General features: G+C 57.9%; 7 protein-coding genes across 7 annotated transcripts; 3 read left to right on the top strand and 4 right to left on the bottom strand.

Moving 5' to 3' along the window:
• The first annotated feature begins 1,483 nt into the window (after nucleotides 1-1,483).
• Nucleotides 1,484-3,140, top strand: B0T26DRAFT_7372 (uncharacterized protein). The gene is made up of 3 exons (XM_060443415.1): nucleotides 1,484-1,557; nucleotides 1,635-2,830; nucleotides 2,993-3,140. The coding sequence occupies exons 2-3, from the start codon at nucleotides 1,707-1,709 to the stop codon at nucleotides 3,003-3,005; spliced, it is 1,137 nt and encodes a 378-aa protein (XP_060302088.1). The 5' UTR covers nucleotides 1,484-1,557; nucleotides 1,635-1,706; the 3' UTR covers nucleotides 3,006-3,140.
• Nucleotides 3,141-3,766: 626 nt separating this feature from the next.
• Nucleotides 3,767-4,725, top strand: B0T26DRAFT_7349 (uncharacterized protein). The gene is made up of 2 exons (XM_060443216.1): nucleotides 3,767-4,270; nucleotides 4,355-4,725. Exons 1-2 carry the CDS (start codon nucleotides 3,970-3,972, stop codon nucleotides 4,522-4,524), a joined length of 471 nt encoding a protein of 156 aa, XP_060302087.1. The 5' UTR covers nucleotides 3,767-3,969; the 3' UTR covers nucleotides 4,525-4,725.
• Nucleotides 4,726-4,925: 200 nt separating this feature from the next.
• B0T26DRAFT_745279 (uncharacterized protein) lies at nucleotides 4,926-5,993 on the bottom strand (the record flags this gene model as incomplete). The annotated part of the gene is made up of 1 exon (XM_060444544.1): nucleotides 4,926-5,993. One exon carries the CDS (start codon nucleotides 5,991-5,993, stop codon nucleotides 4,926-4,928), a length of 1,068 nt encoding a protein of 355 aa, XP_060302086.1.
• Nucleotides 5,994-7,335: 1,342 nt separating this feature from the next.
• B0T26DRAFT_632667 (Alpha/Beta hydrolase protein) lies at nucleotides 7,336-9,172 on the top strand (the record flags this gene model as incomplete). Its single annotated transcript, XM_060436465.1, has 2 exons — nucleotides 7,336-8,255; nucleotides 8,452-9,172. The coding sequence occupies 2 exons, from the start codon at nucleotides 7,336-7,338 to the stop codon at nucleotides 9,170-9,172; spliced, it is 1,641 nt and encodes a 546-aa protein (XP_060302085.1).
• A 1,510-nt stretch (nucleotides 9,173-10,682) lies between these two features.
• On the bottom strand, nucleotides 10,683-12,636 carry B0T26DRAFT_7325 (uncharacterized protein). Its single transcript, XM_060443114.1, has 2 exons — nucleotides 12,372-12,636; nucleotides 10,683-12,258 (listed from the first exon to the last, which is right to left on the bottom strand). Exons 1-2 carry the CDS (start codon nucleotides 12,480-12,482, stop codon nucleotides 10,747-10,749), a joined length of 1,623 nt encoding a protein of 540 aa, XP_060302084.1. The 5' UTR covers nucleotides 12,483-12,636; the 3' UTR covers nucleotides 10,683-10,746.
• A 196-nt stretch (nucleotides 12,637-12,832) lies between these two features.
• Nucleotides 12,833-14,402, bottom strand: B0T26DRAFT_683119 (uncharacterized protein). The gene has a single exon (XM_060440784.1). It carries the CDS (start codon nucleotides 14,251-14,253, stop codon nucleotides 13,165-13,167), a length of 1,089 nt encoding a protein of 362 aa, XP_060302083.1. The 5' UTR covers nucleotides 14,254-14,402; the 3' UTR covers nucleotides 12,833-13,164.
• Nucleotides 14,403-16,810: 2,408 nt separating this feature from the next.
• Nucleotides 16,811-18,381, bottom strand: B0T26DRAFT_808050 (uncharacterized protein; the record flags this gene model as incomplete). The annotated part of the gene is made up of 5 exons (XM_060447242.1): nucleotides 16,811-16,992; nucleotides 17,071-17,661; nucleotides 17,780-17,861; nucleotides 17,901-18,100; nucleotides 18,163-18,381. 5 exons carry the CDS (start codon nucleotides 18,379-18,381, stop codon nucleotides 16,924-16,926), a joined length of 1,161 nt encoding a protein of 386 aa, XP_060302082.1. The 3' UTR covers nucleotides 16,811-16,923.
• Nucleotides 18,382-18,616: the final 235 nt, after the last annotated feature.

Below are 18,616 nucleotides of genomic sequence, written 5' to 3'. Positions count from 1 at the left end.
AAAGTCTTTGCTAAGTTCGGGGTAAACCCTAATCCCAACTCGTCCTAGTTTTTGTAGTTTGGCGAGCAGTACTGCACATGCTCGTTCGCTCGAGTTCTCAACTAGCAGGCGGCTCAGGGATCAAAACCCTACTTACTTAGATCTGTGATCAAAATTGAGTGGAGAGAAATTGAAGTAGAGAAGTATTGGAAAAAGCAAATGAGCAACGAGATATCCCCTGCTAGTTCAGAGCCCAACATCCGGGCTAACCTACATAGATACCCCGATCAGTACCCCGCCCCCACTAGAGATGCCTGCTGCCAGCTCCATGGAGCCTGAACGGTGTGCCACAGCAGAGCAATCACAACGGACGATCGCCTCTTCTTCTGCGGCGCGCGTGCACCAGACATCACCAGTACTGACCATTTCCTGAAACTTTTAGCTGGCTCAAGGATTTCTTTGTTGGCAGACGCACGGTCGCTGTTGGAATGTCGGAATAACGCGCTAGTCAGCCACACAGAGGTGGCGGTGGAGGCGCATACATCAGCCGCAGAGGTGGCGGCGGAGGCGCAGGGACGGATTCTATTGAGTGGCCTACGGCCACCTGTCTCTTCTAGATACATAGACACATCAACAATCATCCCTGAACCACCAGTTTTCGGCGTGCAGTTACGCCCTGTTGCTTCCAGTACTGGTACCTGGCGAATCCAACAGTCACAGATTGGCGGGAAGATAGCTAGAGCCTAAGCAGAGCCCAGGGTGCGGATAGCGGTTGGTACAGTGCGCGGCTAGTGATCGCCCTCACTCGTGAGGGGGTCGAGAGGCCTTGTCGACACTGTGAGAGGCCTTGTCGACACTGTGAGAGGCCTTATCGACACTGTGAGAGGCCTTGTCGACACTGTGAGATGTGCGCCACGACCAGGTTCGTTTAGGTAGTCAGCGCAACCGTGTAACAAGGCGGTCTGCGAGCCGAGCTTCCTTGCCCATCGTGGCATGGCCCAACCCCCCCCTTCTTCCTCCGGCAATCTTGTCGCAGGAAAATCTTTCTCGCCAGCACAACACCTACGTTGAGCTCCCAAGGCGCTTTCTGGAAAGGCGTGCCCCGCACCTATTCCTCGCCGCGCCGCACCGGCAGGATGGCCGAACTCCACGAACTTTTGCTTCGGTCGGCCCGCGAGTTGGCCAAGCGGCGAACCCACCTAGAGGAAGAGCTTCGCGAGCTTCGTTCCAACCTCGAAGCAGAATTGACTGCCCTGCAAACTGAAAGCAAGACGGAACTCGAGCAACGCCAGGCCATCGAACGAAAGCTGCAGGACGGAGAATGCAAGGCAAAAGACTTGCAGGTGGAGATACAGCATCTCGAAGAGTCGATGCAGGAGCTCAAAGACTCGCTCAAAAATATTGTACAATCGAACGAGGACCTCAAGCAGGAGTGCAGGCAATTGGAGCCCAGTATTGAGAGGTATCGGGCAAGAGAAGAGCAGCTGTATCGAGAATACAACACCCGAGAGAACGAGTTGAGACGCTCATTCGACCAGTGGACAGCGCCATGGCAATCGGCGTTTGGGCCCTTGGTTCGTCAGCCCTCACCGCCCGGTTTTGGTGTTGCGAGGTCCGTGCCCTGTATTTTGTGTCTAACTGCTCTTGTGCTACAGGCCTCGACCCTGCCCGAAGCGACCCCAGCTCCAGAACCCCATAACCCAAACCAAGCTGCCAACCACCCGCACATGCCACCTGCTGCACAGGACGACGGCGACGAGACTATATACTTGGGCCATTCAGATTTCTTGGATTACAACGATGACCCACAGCCACGGCGATCGGACCGGACCACCAAAACTTCCCGACCCGCGAACGAGTCGGACCGGGCAGCCTCTAACCAGCGTCGCAAGCGAGGGGCCGCTGAAACGAACAATAGCGGGCCCACTGGAGACTCGGTCACACAAAAGAGGCAAAGACGAGGAAGCCAACAAAGGACGATAGACTTTGAAGAAGTCTACCAGAACGGGAACGCAGAAGAAAAGCATTTCATTGTCGAGTGGCCAAAGGAGACGGGCAAGTGGTACATTCTTCTGTGCGAAGAGCATCACAAGCATTTCCACAGGCATCCGCTGCTGGGGGCGGCCAAGCACCTCAACGGGAGGCAACATGGCAACCTGAATAAAGATTATAGTAATGCCGTCAAGAAGCTCGGCATCCTTGTACAAAACTGCACTGAGGAAAAGGCCAAACTCAATAACCAAGTGCTCCGCGATTTCTTGCTTACTCATCAGTATCAGGATGATTCCCATCAGGTCACCCAAGGCGAGAACGCCCGCGAGTCCCATGCCGGATCGGCCCACCTTCAGGACGATACTAATTGCCAAAGCTCCACTTCGGCGGCGCAGGCGGCGCATCAGGATAGACACGAGGAGCCAAAGGGGAAGCATGAGAATCCAAAGGCGAAGAAGTCGAGAGACTACTCAGGCATCCTTAACCCTGACGTCGGGAAGGTTTACCGCGCACATCATAAGGGAAAGGTCTATACATGCCTTATACTGCCCCTAGGCAGCTTCCAGTCAACCGGCGTCGAGGGCGACTTCTACGACTCCTATCTGGCCCACGAGATCCCCGTCTGTTACGACACGACTGGCAAGTCCGGCGGGGCTATTATTGGATGGGCTGCAGAATACCAAGACCGACGCAGGTCAGCGCGTGGCCGCAGGTTCCCCACTCTATTCTTCGACCACGTGGAGGTGCCAGACGAGGGCCACGTCAAGATCTCCGACGATAGAAAGGCTCTCATATGGGTGCTGGCCTCGAAGCTGAGCTCGTTCGACCTGGATGACCCCGAATGCAGAAAGGCCAAAGGGTACGAAGGCGCCCGAAAGTTCTGTAAGAGAATGGGTCTGGCTGGCTCTCGAGCGCCAGCGGAGAGCCCAGGCCATGATAGTTAGTGGCCATGCTCTCATTGTCGTAACGCTGCCACGTCTGTCACCCACGACTGGGATGCTAATGATGAAGCAACGGCCAGGCAACCAGAGTGACGAGCATTATTCTGGCAGGGCTACTTCCAATGACCCTCAACCCGCAGAAAAAGAGCAGGACGTGACTGCAGTTCTTCCGAAACCGCCTTCTCCCGCCTCGCCGGCCGCTGTTCCCAACAATAATCGGCATAGTCAATATTCCTCTCCGGCCTCTGGGGGACCAGCCATGTCTGCTGCGAGGTTTGTCCCTGTTTCCGCATCAAAGTTGTCGGACAGGAAAAAGTTGAGTAGGACAGTCCCGTCGACAGGCCCCCAGATTCCGCCAACCCATCAGGACCAAGAGTCCGTGCACAGTCTCAGTGACGACGTTGCCATGGAAATTATAGTACGTGCCGAATCAAGTGAATCGAGGTCGGACGAAAGGACTAGCCGGTCTGGCACCGGCAAATCGCGTCTCACGGACCTCGAAGACGAGACTCTTGATAGAAGCGATAGCTCGCTATCTGGCGAGCTTCTGCGCCAGCAACCTTCGACGACTGCGAACAGCACCCCGGCCAACAGATCAAGCCGGTTGCGGACCGTTAATACCCAGCCCATAACTGAACTTAGAAGGCGCATGCCAAGGATTCTAGCTAGCCATCATTCCGGGGTTCACGGCTCGGAGATGTCACAGCAACCACGAATAGACTCCGTCTCCACCTCGGCGTCCATCACCACCCCGGTCCCCGCGGATGTCTTCGCTGCCGCAACCTCGACAGTGCCCCGTAAACCCGCAGCCCAGAGGCCACCCGTGCGCCCTTTGGGTACTCCGGTTGTCGGGCCGCTCTCTCAGCAATCATCACCACTGGCAAGAGGAAAGCTAAGATGAACTGCGCCGCCATCACAACCAGTTCTGGTTTCATCCCCACCCCCAACAGCAAACCAGGCAGTAGCCGCGGCGGCGACGGCAGGGGGATTGCAAGCAGCGCCTCGGTCGGAGAGACAGGCTCTTATTACCTTTGGTGCGGCATATCTTTAGTACGGCATGGGAAATATTCAAGTCGCAAAGGACTCGGCCATTAGTGAACTGCGGAGAGTCGCCACGATACGAATAGTCAGGGATGTAGGATTACGAGCCGGCCGCATTACTGCCCATGCCCAGGGCCACCAAACTCTTGGTCAGGTCCCTCTTCCTTGTCTGTCATGGCTCGCTCGCCCGAAGGCTCGACTTTCGCCCTTGGATTGTTACTGCGGGAGATTGGGCTTTCACCTGGCCGCTCCTTCTTCACTACCATGTCGTCCTATTCAAACCCACTACGAAGCTGGCGTTGTGCTGGCTGGCTACGGTAGGTACTTGCTAGTCAAAACCCGCCTTGTTTTATTTCTTTCCCTTTGACAAGAGGGTCACTTGTGTGTAACCACTTAAGTAGCAATACTCCTCCCTTGCCGGCTTGGACACCTACTCTGGCAAGGAGCACGTCGGGAGGACGGCACATGTATTTCCGCCCCTTCGACTTTCCTTGTGTGTTTCTTCGGCAACTGCGTATATATAAGGCTAGTTGTATTTTTCATTATATGTACATGTGATTACAAGTTATAGAATCGGCGTGGGACCCACGTTACCACTTGTGTGTTTCTCTTGTTATCTTTCAAGACGTGGTGCAGGACGTGTGACAAGATAACCTAGCAGGATCGAACGATCCTACCATATAATAAGCTTCGCGTGCTCATATCGACGTCTCATCAAGAGCTACAACAAAAGGTTCGAGGGGTGTCGCTCTCTAGTTCACTGAGGGAGGCGTGCGTAGTAAAAGATCCAGGGGCGGTATCCTTCGGCTAGCCTCTTTTGAGGTTGATTAGTGGTTGGCTCTTCGCTCATAGTTTTCCGGAACCTTGCCACCCCACCGGAGTCAAAGAATGAGGCGCCTCAAAATCCTCAAAACCTAAACAGGGAAGAGCGATGTTTCCAAACGCAAAACTACTAAATATATTCCACAGAACCTACGACCTGCCCGCCGGCGGCTCCGAAACCCGCACGACAATCTTGCCCCTCGCCCTCCCCTCGCGCAGCGTCTTATACGCAGCCGGCACGTCCTCGAAGGCGACCGTGTGGCCAATAACAGGCGCGAGCTTTCCCTCGGCGACCCAGCCAGCAAAGCGCGCATACACCTCGGCGTTGCCCTTGTCCGCGGCAAACCCAAACCGGCGGCGGGCAATCGCCGCCTTGACCATGTTGGCGACGACCCTGCCGATGCCGCCAGCGGTCGGCGCCGCAGCGACCTGCACGTACGTGCCGTCCGGCCTGAGCAGGCTGGCGGAGCGCTCGTAGAAGTCGGCCGGGGCGCCGGCGCAGTCGACGGCGAGATCGAAGGTGCGTTTCTGCAGCGCCAGCTCGCCGGCCACATCCGGCGTCGTCTTGTAGTCGACGACGTGGTCGGCGCCGAGCGCGCGCACGGCGGCCGTGTTCGCGGTCGACGCGCTGGCTGTTACGGAGGCTGCGCCGAGCAGCTTGGCGAACTGCACCGCGTAGCTGCCGACGCCGCCGCTGCCGCCGTGGACGAAGACGTGCGTGTCCGGCTTGGCAGCCGCGCCGAGAGACGCGACGGCCGTCCACGCGGTGCCCGCGCTGGTGCCGAGCGCGGCGGCCTGGTCGAGGGTAATCCCGGTAGCTGGCAGGGCGGCGAGCTCGGCCGTGGACGCGACGACGAACTCGCCCAGCGCGCCGTAACGCGACGCCTTGGCCAGCGAGCCGAACACGAGCTGGCCCTCCTCGAACGGTGATGCAGAGGGCGACAGCGACGGGTGCCGGGCGACGACGCGGCCGCTGAAGTCCATGCCCGGCTGCGAGTCCTTGCCGAGCCCGAACATGCGCCCGAACCAGTCCGACTCGGGCAGCTTGTAGTCGGCCGGGTTGAGCGCCGCCGAGATCACCTGGACGAGGAACTGGTCTTTTGCGAGGGATTGCCTGTCGGGTGCTGGTGCGGCGGTGTCCAGCACGATTGAGTCCTCAAGCAGCTTGCCGGCGAGCGTCTTGGCTGTAGTACCGTCTGCGTACCGCCAGGCTCGCATCGTGGCTGGGGCCACTGTGTTGGTGACGGGGGGGTTGAGGCTGTTGTGAAAGGCAATCTTGCGCGTTGCTTGGGTTTGTGGTGATGCTTGGTAAAGTCAAAGAGAGAAAGAAATGACGTGAAGTTTCTGGTTCTTCCAACGGGGTGTTATAATAAGCGCTAGCTCGAGTGAGGCTAAGTGTGGACGAAGAATGCGATCTCGGACTCTGCGAGCGGCGGGTGGTTCGCATTGCCCTCCACGTCAAGTGGATACGGAGACCGAGCTCAGCCCGTCGCGTTGGGGCGCTGCTTTGATTGAAACAGCATAGGAAGATATCCTATGGACGTGGGAAATGTGTTTCCTTGGCGCGAGTCTTATACCATTGTCGGCGCCCCCCTCGACACTTGGTTCCGCGTATGGAACGCATTTGGAGGCCAGCCAGCAGCCCTTGCAATGCCTCAACGTCGGGTTTGGACTCGAAACTTGCCGACATGATCAAGCAAGCACTGGATGCCTTTCTGCTGCTGCCAGAAATGTCTTTTGGTCTTGGTGAGTCCAGAACCAACGGACCCGAACGGACGACATGTGACTCGCTCGCCTTGCCAATTCCGGACGCAGCAGCCGGAACATCCGTTGCTGGATGGTGTTTTATTATCCCTATAGACAGTTAGTGCTAGACATGGTACTGTTGAGATGGAGGTCGTGCGAGGGACGTCAGAGGAAGATAGGTAGTCTATTTCAATAATTAGACCTTTGAGGCTGGTGTGGATCTTGGATAGGAGCTCACCGGAATAAACATCAAAGCACACCTGACTGTAGGAAAGATAGTTATCGCCTGCCCCGAAGCGAACGCGCACTAGGTAAGGTCTGGCTGGAGCTGCATATAATATCGGCAGATTTATCATTGGCAGGCCGCAGGCTTTAGCCGGAGGGATAGTCGATGCTCCTCAACCGTAACCTAAATATGGTCATCTGTACAGTACCTGGTACCATAATATAGATGTGGCCGAATAGTAGACCAGCCGCATCCAATAGCAAGACTGCCCGCCCGGTATTGTTGACAGCCATGCTAGTAATTGCACCACAAATAGGTTGAGCGACCAGGTCTTGCACACGTTACACGCGGAATAGCAGCAAATAATGCTGCGTTGTTCTGTCGTCGGTATGGACGTCGGTAGGTGCTCTACCCAGGAAACCACAGGGTGCCGGTGCCACGGATCACTCTATTCAGGTGCAGATGTACACCTTGCCTGCGTAACATGTTATGCAGTAATAAAGACCGGCCTCGGTCTGCAGTTCTTGACCTCGAACAGAGCAAATAACCACGATCAACAGCTCACTCAACATGAAGTTCCCACCTCCCATGTCGGCCCTTGCTCTGCCGCTGCTGCAGTTGCTGTTTCTTACCTCCCTCGCAGCAGGAGCGACAGGACAGGAGCAGCAGCTAACAGTACAGACAGCCACGGGCACGTACACGGGGCTCATAGACACCGATGCGTTCCCGGGGGTGCGGCAGTTCCGCAGCATCGCGTACGCGGAGCCGCCGATCGGGGCGCGGCGGTGGCTGGCACCCGTAGCAGCGCCAGCGTCGCGGCGGCAGTTCTTCGCGCGCCGCTTCCCGCCGTCGTGCCCGCAGTACCAGTCGCGCAACCTGACGGCCTGGACCACCAACATCACCGACTTCGCCGTGCGCCTGTACGGCCAGAGCTTCACCGCCGGTGCCATGGCCCAGGCGTCCTCCGAGGACTGCCTGTACCTGGCCGTGTGGGCGCCGCTGCTCAACTCGTCGTCCTCTGTCACGACCCCCACCACGGCAGCGGCAAACACGACGCAGCAGCCACTGCTCCCCGTCGCCCTATTCCTACCAGGTGGCGACTTTGTCGGCGGCGGCGTCGACGTACCTTACCAGAGGCCCGCAGGGCTCGTAGCACACGCCGCAGCCGCCGGACAGCCCGTCATCGCCGTGACGGCCAACTACCGCGTCAACATCGCAGGGTTCCCGTGGGCGGCGGGCTTGGCGGCGCAGAACGTCGGCGTGCTCGACATGCGCGCCGCCCTCGAGTGGGTGTACGCCAACATCGCCGCGTTCGGCGGCGACCCTGCCCGCATCACGCTGTGGGGCCAGAGCGCCGGGGGTGTCGCGGCGGATTTGCTCGCGTACGCCTACCCGGATGATCCGCTGGTGGCCGGCCTGTTCCTGCAGTCGGGTACCGCGATGGTGAATATCTCGTATCCCGACGCGGGGCATACGAATTTCACGTTCGTGGCGCGGAATGTTGGGTGGTAGGTTACCCCCCCCTTTTTTTTTTCTTTGGTTCTCTTTGTCGGGCAAGTTCTTTGTGCGTTTCTGGGTCAACCAAACGGGGGGGGGGGGGGGGGGGGCAAAACACAGCCCCTTTTTGGTTGGCTTTTTTTGTCACAAGGGCGGTACCACAGCCCGTTCCGTAACAAGCACGGCAGAAATAGCTAACACAGCCAGCGACTTCCCGTCGGACCCGGCCGCGGAACTGGCGTGCATGCGCCAGGTGCCCATGTCGCTGCTGCAGAACTTCGTTGGGCAGTACAAGGACAACGGCACACGCCCATCCCTAACCTTCAAGCCCGTCCCGGATGGCGAGCGCGTCTTCTTCAACTACACGGCGCGGACCGCGGCGGGGCGCATCGCGCGGGTGCCGGCCCTGGTCAGCACGACGTCCAACGAGCAATCCACCCTCTACCGGTACCCAACAACCAACGTCACCGCGGGGCCGTGGCAGGCGGGGGTCGACGCGGCCACCGTCGGCGTGTTCGTGTGCCTGGCCAGCAACACGACGGCAGCGCGCGCGCGGCAGGGCCTGACGACGTACCGGTACGAGTACGCGGGCAATTTCAGCAGCCTAACGCCGCTGCCGTGGATGGGCGCCTACCACGCAAGCGACGTGCCCATGCTGTTCGGCACGTACGGCGGCCGCACGGGCGTCGAGCCGTTCCAGCGCCTCGTGGCGGATGCCATGCAGGACTCGCTGATTGCTTTCATGTATGACGCTGAGAACGGCCTGCGCGCCCGCGGCTGGCTGCCCCACGACCAGCTCGCCGGCAGCGCCGTCGGTGGACGCAACTTGATGCGCTTCGCGGCCGGGGGCATCGTGGCGCAGAATGTCAGTGCGGCTCAGGTTGACGACGCGTGTGTGCTCGGGACAAAGTACAATTCTAGTCCGTGATGGCTGGCGGTGGTTATGTACGGGTTGGAGGGGGCTGTTGTTATTGATGGCCGTGTCGGGATTATTAAGTACGAAACAAGCGAAATGAGCTAGTCCGAGCCTCCGTTGTTTGGGAGCAGCCGAAGACGGGGGGGGAGGCAGCCTGGACAAAATCCCCGCTGTCGTGGCCCGTCTGCTTGTTTGCCTACCTACCTTGCGGATGAAAATACAGGCCTCGTGCCACCTGTCTCTTCACCGTCCAGTGAACGGCTGTCTCCCGTGGCCGTAGTGTGGTGGAATCCCAAACAACCCTTTGCCAGTGCCGACCCGGCAACTGGGAACGGGCATGTAAAAGACAGGGTGGCACCAGAGAAAGTGAGGGCCTGTCTCTGCCATGTCCAGCCGAGACAAGCCCATGGCCGAGCGTAGCACAAGCCGCCTATCCTATCCCGAGACGCCCTAGAGACGGGACGATGGCGCCTCTGTGCGACCTCGCTCGGGGCTTTTCTGTCTCTGTCCCCCGTTGCACAGGGCCAGGGTCCATCTGCCGGGTTGGGTCGGGTACCTGTGTCGTGCTGGGCGGGCGAGCTATTCCATCTCTACTCACCCTACACACTGGCTGTCTCAAACAAACCGGGAGAGGGCCCTCCCAAAGGTAAATCGGTACCAGAGAACGTGTGTTGCAGGACGTGGAACTGGTTTCACCCTACGCCCAGCTCCGAACGGAAAGCTGGGTGAGGTAGGTAGGTACACAACACGCATGCGCCGTGGCAGGGGCTCTAAATAACGTTCTGGTGATATTGGTAGACACAATAGCCTCTCGTCTTTACGTGCTGGCCCTGCTCACCAAGATGGCTAGACCTCTGGTACTTCCATCATCCTACGACCCTCGCCCGTACGGAATCATGGTGCCGTTAGGCTCGCTTGCTATTGATTAAGAGAGCGTTTCGGACTGGACGGATCCGCCTTCGTCACTCGGCCGTCTCGGCCGTCTCGGCCGACTCGGCGCCTCCCAAGAGCCTGTTCGACAACGAACGAACGAACGAACGGCCATCGTATGCTCGCAGTTTGGCGTTACGCTCAACAATGACCCAGCGCGCTTGGGTGAGGTGTGTCAGGGAAAGTACCGTCCTCTCAGTGGAGCCATCCTCATCTTTCCGTTTTGTCACCCCTTCTTTTGCGCATGCTATTTAAACCGGCATACGAAACCTGGCCCAAGCAACATCTTGTTCTCCAATGTGATCATCTATCTCTCCACCTTGGTCGGATCTGTCCATCTCGCTGCCTCTTATCTATCGGTATTACCACCTCCAGCAGCAGCAGCACGCTTGGTGCTCCAAGAAAAGTCAGCCAACCAAGATCGTGCGTGCGTTGCATACTGCCGACGCCGTGCAATGCAACTGTACTCGAACATCTTTGTTCCCGACCTGGCCTCGCACGGTGGGAACGATATCACGCGTATAAATAGTGCTCAGAAACCGGACTCGGATCCCTCGCCGTGTCCTAGGACGAGAGCGGAGAGTGATATATTAGTTCCGGTACGTGCCTGTGGCGACCAGACTTCTCCCCCCTAGTCAGACAACGCCTTGAGCCGATCACTGGTTGGGGTCTGCGCCATGCTCGATCAGCAAGACGACGGCATCCTCCATGCCCCTTTCCACGGCGACATGGAGGGCGCTGAGACCCTTCGAGTCGAGCCGGGTCACGTCGGCCCCGCGTTCGACTAGGAGCTTGACGGCGTCCATGCGCTCGCCCTCGGCAGCGCAGTGCAGCGGCGTGCGGCCCGTGGCGTCGAGGGCGTCGATGTCGGCGCCCTTGTTGAGCAGGATCTCGAGGATCTTGACCTGCCCCCGCAGCGCGGCCATGTGGAGCGGGCTCGTGGGCGGCGGCGGAGGCTGCGGGCCCGTCTGATGGAACTGCGGCGGAGGCACGGGCGGGATGACCTTGGGCTTCCTGACGCGCTTGTAGCGTTCCGAGTGCGTCTCCATGGAGGCGCCGCCGTTCTGGATGCGGCGCCACCGCCGGTAGCTCGCGATGGAGGTGATGTTCTTGGGGTCGAGGTCGTGGTTGTGCTCCTCGCAGCGCACGTCAATGAACCACTTGGAGGCCTGGCGCTTGCGGCAGACGAGCTTCATGCGCGCCGGGCAGCCGATGCGGTGCGTGGGCCGCTTGCGCACGCCCGTGCCCTGGTTCTTGCAGGAGCCGCCGCGGTCGCACATCAAGTCGACGCGCACCACGGCAGCGTCCGACTCGTACTTGCCGCTGGGCGTCTTGGCCTTGGCGCAGCCCGACTGCACCAGCATGTAGCCCTGGCTGATGGCGTACTCCTGGACGGCGTTGAAGGCGTCTTGGCGTTGCTCGTAGGGCCCGATCATGAGCGTCGGCCGCACCTTGGGCAGCTGCAGCGGCGTGACGGGCTGGGCGAGGGGTGCGACGAACTTGGGGTCGGATGGCGACAGAGGCTGGCCGTCCTCGCCCACGTTGGCCTCACCGCTATCGCCTCCGTCGTTGCCGTCGCCGTCGCTCTCGTCGTCCTGGCCGTCTCCATCTAGCATCGACTCATCTTGGTCCTGATTTGACTGTTGGTCCTGGGGACGTTGGGCTTGCGACTGCTGTGGAGTCTGGGGCAGCGGCTGTTGGAGGTGGAATTGTTGGTGGGCATGTTGTTGGCGATGCTGCTGGGCCTGCTGCTGCTGCTGCTGCTGCTGCTGCTGCTGCTGGGCTAGCAGGATTTGTTGAGTCTGGGCCTGCTGGTGCTGGACCTGGAGCGCCTGCTGGGCCTGCTGGGCCTGCTGAGCCTGGTTGGCTTGCTGAAGGTTATGGGCCTGTTGGGCCGGGTGTTGGAAAGACTGAAAGGGTTGGGGTTGCGGGTATTGGTTGTTTGGGTCGAGGCGGTGGAACACGGGGCCCGTGATTTGCGGCTGCAGTCCTTTCCGGGCCGGCAGAGGTGGCGTGTGTTGTGGTGGTGGTTGTTTTTGGTGCGGGTTCTGGTAGCCAGGTGGCTTCGGCGCGAGGTTGGGAGTAGTGGGGATCTGGGGTGGATGGATAGGCGTTTCGACGCGAGACCGCAACGGGGTCCTACTCTGCTGGCGCGCTCGTTCCTGTGTCCGAGTCAAGTTAGCCAAGGCCGAGCAGGGTTTGGGTGATGGATGCACCGAACGCCATCAATTCCGACCATGGCGGCGGCCTTGCGATGGAGGAAGGACAGGCTGCAACTCACAAATTGCGTCGCTGCCTGCAGCCCGTGCAACGGCGGCGGGAACAGCTGCTGCTGCCCTTCGAGCCCGGCGTAGGAAGGGTTGGGCATCATTTCGCGGGGTGGCGCGGCCATTGCGGGTGACCATTCGGTTCAGGAGTTCGATAAAACGAGACGCAATTGAAGGCGGCGGTAATCAGAGAGTCGGGGAGAGGTTTGCGAGTGCGCAAGACGGCGGGGGGTTGGGGCATTGCATCGTCTTAATTGGGTAGATTGGTGAGGATGTGGGACTTTGGCCGCTTCAGGATTAGTTTTGGTTCATAACCCTAACCCTCCTCCCCCAACCATATGAGCATAAGGAGGATCCTAAAGGCAGCCTGGCGGCCCGTATTCTTGCTCTTATCTGCCAGAGCCTCAAATCGCCATCTAATCGCAAAACAACCCAAGTCAAATGGCAAAATCTTGGAAGACACCAAAGTTGAGCCTTTTTCCCAGATAGCTGATAGATAATAACTATGCGATATTAAATCATATTGACTACCCGAATCCTCTTTTCGTGCCCCATCCTCAACGCAATAATAAAGACAAGACCCAGGAGTAAAGTACAAAGTAAATAAAGTACAAAGTAAACAAATCGCATGCCCGGTAACAACCTCGGGGAAAAGAAACCCGAAAGAAGAAAAAACGAAAAACAGAAAAAAGAAAAACAGAAAAAAGAAAACCGAGGAAGGCAACACCCAGAAAACAATCTGAAACAAGCGAGCTAAAGTCCAAGTTATGAGTCATAACCCCCTCCGCATAGCCTCCGCCCATACTCCTAACGCTTCCCCTTGCTATGCCTCGCCGCGTTCCTCTTCGCAATCTGATCAACAATCAGCCCGCCGAGCACGCCACTCAGCGCCTGGACATCAGGTCCCTTATCCTTAGCCTTGCCACCGTCGCCACTGCTCATCTTGCTCTCCTTGGGCTTGCTGGACTTGGCCACATCGCGGTCCTTGTCGCCGTGCACAAACGCATCGATCGCAGCGGCGCCGAGCGCGGCAGTCGCGATGCGCGCGCCCTTCTCGCCGTTCCACGCGCCCGGCTGCGACCGCAGGTTCATGGCGGTCGCCGACCCGGCCTGGAAGGCTGCTGCGGCCGCCTGCTGCCACCGCGGGCTGAGCGCCGCGAACCGCTCCTTGGCTGATGTGGTCTTGGACCGCGCCATGGTCGGCCGGTGCGTGGCTGTTGACGAGTTCTTGCCTGCTGATGGTGGCGGGGCCGCCTTGCGTGCCAGCGACGGCGAGCGCTGCCGCGTGCGCTTGTGCCCGTCCGACCGCGGCGAGCGCTCCCGGTGGCCGTCTGATGCGCGGTCGCGCTCGCGGTCACGACGGCGTGCGGGAGGCGGGCTGCGGTGCCGGTCGGATCGCCGGAGCGGCGGGTCGCGGTCTCGGTGGCGGCGTGGTGAGGGAGACCTTGCGGCGTATCTTGAGGGCGGGTCGTCCCTTACGGGCGGGGGGGCAGTCGCGCGGGACTCTAGGGTGTTGGGGCGGCCGTCTCGGGCTGCCAGCCTTTGGGACTCTCGCCTGCGAGGAGGCGAGGGTGACCGCGTCCGGCGGTGTTGCGGCGGACTGTTCTCGCGGTGGTGCCTCCTCTCGCGGGCTCGGCCGTCGGACCCGGAGGATGGAGAGGCGTGGCGGTGTCTGGGGCGGGTGTCGTCGTCTCTCCCTGGCGGCTTCCTCGCGTAGCCTGGCACGTATGCCGACGTCTTCGGTGCCGCCTCAGGGACCGGAGGTGAGTAGAAAGGGGCTTTGTCTCCGCCAAGCGGGGGAGGCATCTTGTCGCCGGGTAGGTATTCGGATCCGTCGTCCCAAGCGTCGACGCGCTTCATGGGGTGTTCTTGTCTCCGTGGCAGTTTGCTGGGCATGTTGTTGGGTTGTGGTCAGAGTTGGCTTTAAGTTGTGGCTGTCTTGTGTATTTTGTGTTGAGTGTGGTGTGTATGTGTGTGTGTGTGTGTGTGTGTGTGTGTGTGTGTGTGTGTGTGTGTGTGTATGCGTGTGTCTGTGTAGTGTGGTGTGGTGTGGTGTGGTGTGTTTTGACGCTCACTGAGAATGGTGTGCTCGCCAAAAGTGCGGCAGACACAGCAGAATTAATAGCCAACTGCCAATATTGCAGCCGATGGGGATTCTGGACGCACAGTTACGTCAAAGGGCCGAGTTAGTGAGCTGCATGTTCCCATAAGCACAGCTGACGTTAGTTGGCTAAGGAAGAGCGAGCAAGCAAGCAGATGGAAAGCTGCTGTGGGCTCTGCTATGGCCAGTTGAGGCCCAACTGCAACTGCGCCGGCAATCGACGACGTTCCATCTTGCGCGATCTTTGAGGCCGCCGAATCACAGACATCACGGGTGCAAACTCTTTAAAACCTCGACGCCCGCTGACTTCTTGGCGGCTTTTACTGGCTCGCCCCTGTGGGCAGCTGCCCTGTCGCCCCAAACGTGCCCGCGGCCCGCCGCGTTTTGTGCGGCGGGCGCCTCGCACCATTCTGCGCGATTACGACACCCGTGTCACTGCTGCATGCTTAGGGCCCGCCTAGACTCGCCCTCAGAGCGCTGGTGCTGCGGGTTGGATGGTCGGCCGACGTTGCAATTGAGCGGACTGGTATTTAGTGGGCAAAAAGTTTTCCAACGATCCCTTTGCGGCTATTAAGCTAGTTGGCTACAATGCTGCGGTTGGGGAATTCATGCACATCGCCTGAGGGCTAAAGGTGGCCTGACGCTGTGATAGTTCCCCCATTTTTTTCAAGAACTTTCCGGCCCCCTCTTTCAGCGTCCGAGATGGGGTCAGCCCCGCCCATTTTCAGCGTGCTCCTCGGCCAGAGCGTGCTCCTCGGCCAGCGCATGCGCCGATCACCGGACCCCGACGTCAACCGATCGATTTACCACAGGGTTCGCCACCGTCATACCCCTCCCCCCCGGGCCCCCGCGCTTTAAACCTGACAGGCCACCCCAATGCGTCATGAGATCATCGCAAGCGGAAGGAGTCGGTTTCCTATTTCGGATCCACTGTCGTGCATCAAACTGCACAGCATCTACCGTTTTCCAACCAAGTAACTCATTTATCCTCTCTCTTTACATACAGCATTTGCACCCTATGAGATGGGCTGAGAAACGGCCTTGAAAGTGGGGGGTTGAGCAATTTCTAAGATACTTTCTTACCTACCTCACTTGGCAAGGAGTTCGCCGTTCACTTTGATGATGAAGACTGGAGAGACATTAATTAAATTTTGTTGTTACTCGCTACATGCTCGCCTTCATTTGGACTTCCCGCTGTGTGTGTGCTAGCCTTACACTTTCTAACAACACCGAAACCGGACCCTTCTCCTTGAAGGTAAAGTGGGCAGGAGTGAACTTGTCTTTGCCGTGGCACCGTGGCACCGTGGCACCGCCTTCGCACACGCGTCTTACTTGATGTTAGAACCAAACCAAGATAGCAGCGCAACTGAATGCAAAAATTCGAGAGAAGTTCGGGGAGGGGCTTGCACGTGTAACGGGGTGCCGTTGCGCTAGCAGACACAAAACGAATGCTATTGCCTAGCACTCTAGGCATCATTAACAACAACTTACCCCTAGGGTTAACAGAGGTTCCAACGTAATAAAGCTGGGAAACCCAGGCGGGAGAGTATCTCTACGGTAAATATAGATATAGAAAAACCCTAGGCGTAATATGTCCTCAAGAGTAGAAGCCGCTACGTAAATCGTAGTATCTAATACTTTGACGTAGTACTAGGTATTTCCTTACTTGCCCTCTGCATTATATAAAGATTGATACTGTTGGGGCAGATTGATACTGTTGGGGCAGATTGATACTGTTGGGGTTTGGTTTGGAATTGAATTGGGTGGTTTTTGGGTGGTACGGTCGCCTGGAAACGACAGGAGCTCGTAACCTATAACGTGGTGCCGTTACGCCAGCAGACACAAAACAGATACCTGTTGCCTGGCACTCTAGGCAGCAGCAGCTATATGGTCGCAACCCCGCTACAGCATGTCGGGATGAGCACATCACCACTATGAAGAGGGAAAGCGGAATACTTGCACCATCACGATAATGTCAAAGTGTGAAGCCGTGCTCTGAATATTCTAGGAATCCTAAATTACTAGCTAGAACTATCCCAAACTTGGTAGGGATTACCTGATTATTACGATCTATGTAGGCCGTGGGGTTTACCTGTCGTGTTTCTAGACAACAGAGGATCTTGTGGCTACAGTGTCGTTCAAAAAGCGACCGGCCCCTATGACTCTACGCTTTGATTGTATAGCCGTCGACGGGCGGGATGTTAATACTACTCACTATGGTTAGCAGTCCTGACAACTAGCATTAGGTTCCACTGCCACATTTCGCTTCCGCAAATTCTCCGGTCACTAATCGTAACATCATTGTCGAGACGGCCTTCAAAGGGACTTCGGCCTGGGAAATTAGGATCTAACGGCGCTTATGGGCCACTCGCCCCCTCGATCTCAGCCGTTCTCGACAGTGCCCAGGCGCCTAGCTGGCCAAAATAGCCTTCCGGGTCATCTCCTGGCCACTTCTTTAGCGAAAACTAAAGGTGCCGAGCGTCCCTTCCCGCGGCGATGGCGCTCTCGAATTCTGGCGCGTGTGCGTAAAGAACCTGTGATTGGACATTTGTCAGCTAATGTATTCGTCGGACATTGGATTGCTCAAACGCTTAGTCTAGTGTAATAGATACCCTGAGATACTGGCGCGCATGGCCCATGTACTCGTGAGGGTATTCTTGCGTAGCATCGTCTTCGACCCGGGTGATCGTAGGGTGCCCTTTCTCGTCGGCCGTGAGGTCGACCAGGACCGTCATCTCGGGGTCGGCGAGGTGTGCGGGGACAGTACAGCCCGTCTCCCAGTCGAAGAGCGACGTAATGCGGGCTTCGCCGCCGGGCTCGTCTACCGCGACGCACATGTTGTAGATCCCAAAGTCGCCGTGCTCTAGAACGGGCCTGTAGCACAGCCGTTCCTTGTCTGGGCAGTCGGGCAGTATGTGCGGGATAAGGCTGAGGACAGCCTGCTTGGCCTTTATTAATTTAGGGCCTACTGTGTCGTTGTCGGATTCCCATCCTATCATGTCGCGCTCGGATCCAATCGTTACCTCGACCATGGCCGCCAACACGGCGGTCCAAAAAGCTCGAGTGAATGTGATTGGGATGGGAAGTTCCTCGGGTATGAAATTGAAGGTCCGGAGAAGGAGCCATTTGGTAATGAAATCCCGGGGGACCATGAAGTTGAACAGGGACGCGCGGATGCACGCCGCCTGGGCGAGAAGGCTTCCCTAGCTCGGATTATGCATTTCTGCGGTTAGAAAGTGTTGTCTCGAGAAAGTCGAGATGCAATGTATCGTACGACGTGGGCCAAACTGGGTAGTAGTCATGATTTTGCCATGTGCTTACCTTGCCGACTGGACTCGATTCCTCCCAGACATTGGCCCGACCATCCTTCTTCTCAAAGACCATTAAAGGTCTGCCGCTGATACTATCGGCTGGGGGGTGGGCGCCCCCGCCGCCAGCTCACCTCGCAGGGGCACGAAAATGGACGGGTCGTGAGTTGGGGATATCCGGGATTCGTTCCAAGAGGCCGTTCACGGCAACCTGGAGCTCGATGCCGCTGAGGATGAGTTCCATGCTGGGGCCGTCATAGTCGGGCTCGTTGACATCGCTGCGCCCAAGGCGGACCACGATGTCTTGTTTGTTGGATAATCGGCAGTGAAGGCCCTGGTTAATGTCAATGTTAACTCGCGCCGCAAGCCGTGATTAAGTCGTAACGAGCAACGTACCAGGTTGCTGGACCCCCTTGTGACTATTGGGATGTCTACAACTTCATCGTCGACGGCAGCTTCCACCTCTCGGATGAGAGATTTCACATTCCATGCGTCTCGAAACGGGCTGTGGTTGTCGCGAACAAGAGATAGGAGCTGCTTCCTATCGTAATCAGACCCATCAAGCATCATTGGCCAGTCGTCGATTATTAAACAACCATTGTCCTCTGACGACATGGTGCTGTTCGTGATCTAAAAGATGCTATCGGTGATCTAAAAGATGCTATCGGTGATGCGACAGATGCTATCGGTGATGCGAAGGATGCCGTCAGTTACGCCAAGGCAAGATACGGTTGTTTTACGATGAAAACGGCGAGCACGAATTTGCCAGATGTGGTGGGTCGATAGAAAAGGCCGGTCAGGTCACTCTGTCATAAACTCTTCCCCTGTATTTTGCTAAGAAATCTGCTCT

The sequence above is a fragment of the Lasiosphaeria miniovina genome (genome assembly GCF_030549165.1).
Source record: "Lasiosphaeria miniovina strain SMH2392-1A chromosome Unknown B0T26scaffold_1, whole genome shotgun sequence".
NCBI lineage: Eukaryota > Fungi > Ascomycota > Sordariomycetes > Sordariales > Lasiosphaeriaceae > Lasiosphaeria > Lasiosphaeria miniovina.
The sequence above is the reverse complement of the archived record's forward strand: the minus strand, read 5'-3'. Positions and strand labels throughout refer to the sequence as shown.

Bases quoted from the DNA above. Each gene is read 5' to 3' on its own strand.
- B0T26DRAFT_683119 (XM_060440784.1), bottom strand. From the start codon at position 14,253: ATGCCCAGCAAACTGCCACGGAGACAAGAACACCCCATGAAGCGCGTC.
- B0T26DRAFT_7325 (XM_060443114.1), bottom strand. From the start codon at position 12,482: ATGGCCGCGCCACCCCGCGAAATGATGCCCAACCCTTCCTACGCCGGG. The intron at 12,259-12,371 runs GTGAGTTGCAGC...AACTTGACTCGG, and splicing joins TGCAGGCAGCGACGCAATTT to ACACAGGAACGAGCGCGCCA.
- B0T26DRAFT_7349 (XM_060443216.1), top strand. From the start codon at position 3,970: ATGGGAAATATTCAAGTCGCAAAGGACTCGGCCATTAGTGAACTGCGG. The intron at 4,271-4,354 runs GTAGGTACTTGC...CCACTTAAGTAG, and splicing joins CGTTGTGCTGGCTGGCTACG to CAATACTCCTCCCTTGCCGG.
- B0T26DRAFT_7372 (XM_060443415.1), top strand. From the start codon at position 1,707: ATGCCACCTGCTGCACAGGACGACGGCGACGAGACTATATACTTGGGC.